General features: G+C 59.3%; 1 protein-coding gene across 1 annotated transcript in view; it reads right to left on the bottom strand.

Moving 5' to 3' along the window:
* The window catches only part of Lrrc3c (leucine rich repeat containing 3C), a 22,197-nt gene continuing 18,792 nt past the window's right edge, over positions 1-3,405 (bottom strand). The window contains exon 3 of the mRNA XM_012515304.2: positions 1-802. Coding sequence (XP_012370758.2) covers positions 1-802 — 802 coding nt within the window. The remainder of the gene's footprint in view (positions 803-3,405) is intronic.

Raw genomic sequence — 3,405 nt, 5'->3', positions numbered from 1 at the left:
TCAGACCACCGTGCTGAGGGTGGACGAGTCCTCTGAGCGCACAGGCAGCACAGGCACCTGCTTGAGAGGACGCCTGCTCTCATCGCGGTTCTGCCACACGTAGTGGGCCAGATACGCCACCACCAGCGTGAGCCAGCCCCCCATGGTGACCAGCAGGGCCACGTCAGTACTTCGCTGGGCCCCGCCATGCCCCGTGCCACACAGCTCTTCCTCCCTGGCCAGTAGCAGGAATTCCTGCCCCACAAGGTCTGGTCGGGCTCCGGAGCCACACACGATGCCCGTCCCTGTGCCCGGCGCCAACCTCACCTGCCGGAGTACTTCCTGGAGGGCACAGTCACAGTGCCATGGGTTGGCAGACAGGTTCACTTGAATCTGCAGCCCCATGAAGGCCTCCACGGGCACAGAGGCTAGCTGGTTGGCTGAGAGGTCGAGGTGGCGCAGTGTGCCCGCCAGGCCCTGAAAGGCAGCCCCAGAGAGGTGGGCGAGGGCGTTGTGAGACAGATCCAGCTCCTCCAGGGTGGACAGGTGCTGGAAGGCACCAGCAGGCACTGAGGCCAGCTGGTTGGCATCCAGGTAGAGCTTGCGGGTGTCATTGGGGATTCCAGGGGGCACAGCGCTCAGGCCTGCCCGGCTACAGCGGAATGTTCGCTCACCAGCTTCCTCGGCCACGTAGCAGCCTTGGGGAGGAGCCTGGGCACTGGGCACGGTGTCCCTCATGCCTATGAGCAGCAGGAGGACCGGTAGGTGAGCAGCTGGGAGGAGCATGGCTGCAGACAGGCATAGTTTTGGAGTGGCATGGGACCTGGGGAGGAGAAGATGGCTTGGGAAAGAGCAAGGTCCACCCTGCTGCCAGCGCTCTCCTCCTGGCTCCCTCTGTGGAGTTTCTGAGCCGGGGTGACTTTCTTCCTGCTTCCTGAGGGTCTGTCTCATGCAAGACTCTTTGGGTAGTCTCCAGGGCTGGAGACTTGGACTCTACGGATCTTGGAAGGCTGATCTAGGGGATCCCTTCGACCAACTGGACTGGGGCTGAAGGCTCCTAAGCTTCTGCCTCTGCCGTGGACTGATTTTCCTAGGAATAAAGTCTTTCCCACTTACCTGCCTGGGTGGCTCCCATGCAGGCCAGGTAGGGTCTGGTTGGCACTAGTGTGAAGGAGATAAGAGGGGCAGACAGATGAACATGGGATTCAGAGCATTCCACTGGGCTAGGTGTGGGAACGGGGCACTTCTGACCCCACCTCCCGGGCCCATCAAACCCCTTTCAGCCTGTGCCTGCTGTGGTCCTTTCTCGCGCTACCCAGGCTGGCCGGGCCACTCACCCCTTTTGGTGGCAGAGTCCTGTGGGCTGCTGCTCTCTGCCCTGCAGCTCGGCTCTGGAGAGCTTCCTCCCCAAAGCCCTGTTTGCTGGTGTCAGCTGGCAGCTGGGGCCCAGGGCCCAAGGGTTTTGGGTTTCCTTGCATGTGACTCTGGGCCCCAGGTGTTGGATACCTGAGCCTTGGCGGGGCCGGGTGGTGCCAAGAAAGAGCAAAGCCTGGGCCCTAGTGGCGGCTATGCTGGAAGCCCAGGCCCCAGTTCCACTCCTGCCTTGGGCTCCCCCTCAAAACCTTGTCCTTGCCGTCTTCCACCATCTGAGACCTCCCTACCTCGCGAGCCTGGCCGGTCTGCAGGTCTCCGTGTGGCAGGCAGCAGGGGGAGCTCAATCTGGGGTGGGGAAGCGTCTCCACGCATTGCCTGCGGCCACCTGCGCCTCTGCCCGGGAAAACCCCTCTGCAGAGGACCTATCTGGCGCCGCGCAGCGCTGACCCACTTGCTGCCAGGGGGCGCTGTGGTGCAATTTTCGTTTGCTCCTGCGATGGGTCGCGCGTGTCCCTAGGAGCAGAGTTCTGGGGCGCAGAGTCTTGCTGCTGACTTTCTGCTCTTTGTGGTGGAGGCTTGGCTACACAGGGTGGCCCTCGGAGCTCTTCTCCATGCCTGAGAACCAGAGAGGGCTGCCCTCGTGTTCTCTGGGTTTGGCTCAGGAGCTAGAAGGCGTGTGTCATATGTGTTTGGGCTAGTCACCTCCCACCTTTGACCCCTCATGGTCTCCGGCTGTTGTTACTGTTGTTCTACTACTACTAGTGGTGCTGGGGTTGAACTCAGGGTTTAGTGCATCCTCTCCAGGCACTGTATCACTGAGCTACACCCCCCACCCCCCACTGCCCCCCCACCCCCCATTTACATTTTTGGTAAAATGTTGAGACAGGAAGCTGGGCGTGGTGGCTCGTTCTTGTCATCCCAGCAGCCCCTGGGAAGTCACACCAGGAGGATTAGTAAGCTTCTGAGGTCAGCCTGGGCTTTACCAGGGGCTCAAGGTCAGCCTGGATTACATCGGGAGATCCTGTCTCAGAAAATCAAAGATAAAATAACATTTTGAGACAGGTTCTTGCTACACTGCTCTGGCTGGCAAGGCTGTCGGGATCGAACCGCAGTCCCCTGCGCCTTCCTAAGCTTGCCTAAGCAGGCGCTTTAGACCTCTGAGCTCTCTCACCGGCCCCTGAATCTGCTTTTGTGAATAATATTGCTTCAGGTCTAAGGGGATCTGCCATGCTGGGAGGCTCCATGCAAATGCTGCTTATTCCGATCACTGTTTTCTGGTACCCACAGTGGCCTTCGTGACACCCATGCCCAGGCAGGTATTCAATTCCTGGAGAGTTCTGGAAAAAGGGCCACCGTTAGCCAAGGCGTGAGCTGGGCCATCCACATCCATGTTCATGTCCATGGCCCTGGCCCACCCTGAAAAAGAAGGGTTCCTTCGTCAGACCATCTTAGATGGCAGGTGGGTAAACGGAGGCCCAGAACACGACCAGAGCTTCATATTGCGACTATGGCCTGACACAGATCACGGCCCGATTTCTGATGCCCTCCAAGCCCCTTCCATCCCATGGCCGCTTCCTCTCTCTGCCCCACACTCACCAGCACCCTGTGCTGACCTCACACCCCTGTAGCACTGCGTACACCCCTGGCTCACACCGTCTGGGTCAAGAGCGCAGGAGTGGGGGTGCCTTGAAGATGATGGGGAGACGTTGGGCCTGCGCAGAATTCTAGAGGAGGGGGAGGCTGCGCGGGCGACCAGGGCCAGGCCCAGCCTCATGAAGTCCAGCGCAGGGCACGAGGCTGCATGTGACTACATAGGCTGACCCTCCATGAAGTACAGAGAGTTACCTTCATTTTTGTTTGCTTTTTGAGGCAGGATCTCTCTGTGCAGTCCAGGCTGGCCTTGAACTCCAGGTGGTCCTCCTTCCTCTCAGCCTTCCCAGTGCTGGGAATACAGGCTTAGGCTATTCTTACTTGTAGTTAGATGTTATTCTAGGTGCCGGGTCTCAAACTCAGTAGGATGTTAGAATCACTTGGGAGGCACCCATTAGCTCA

This window comes from Octodon degus, unplaced genomic scaffold, assembly GCF_000260255.1.
Source record: "Octodon degus isolate 3935 unplaced genomic scaffold, OctDeg1.0 scaffold00056, whole genome shotgun sequence".
Classification (NCBI taxonomy): domain Eukaryota; kingdom Metazoa; phylum Chordata; class Mammalia; order Rodentia; family Octodontidae; genus Octodon; species Octodon degus.
Note: the sequence above shows the minus strand (reverse complement) of the source record. Positions and strands in the feature narration are given on the sequence as shown.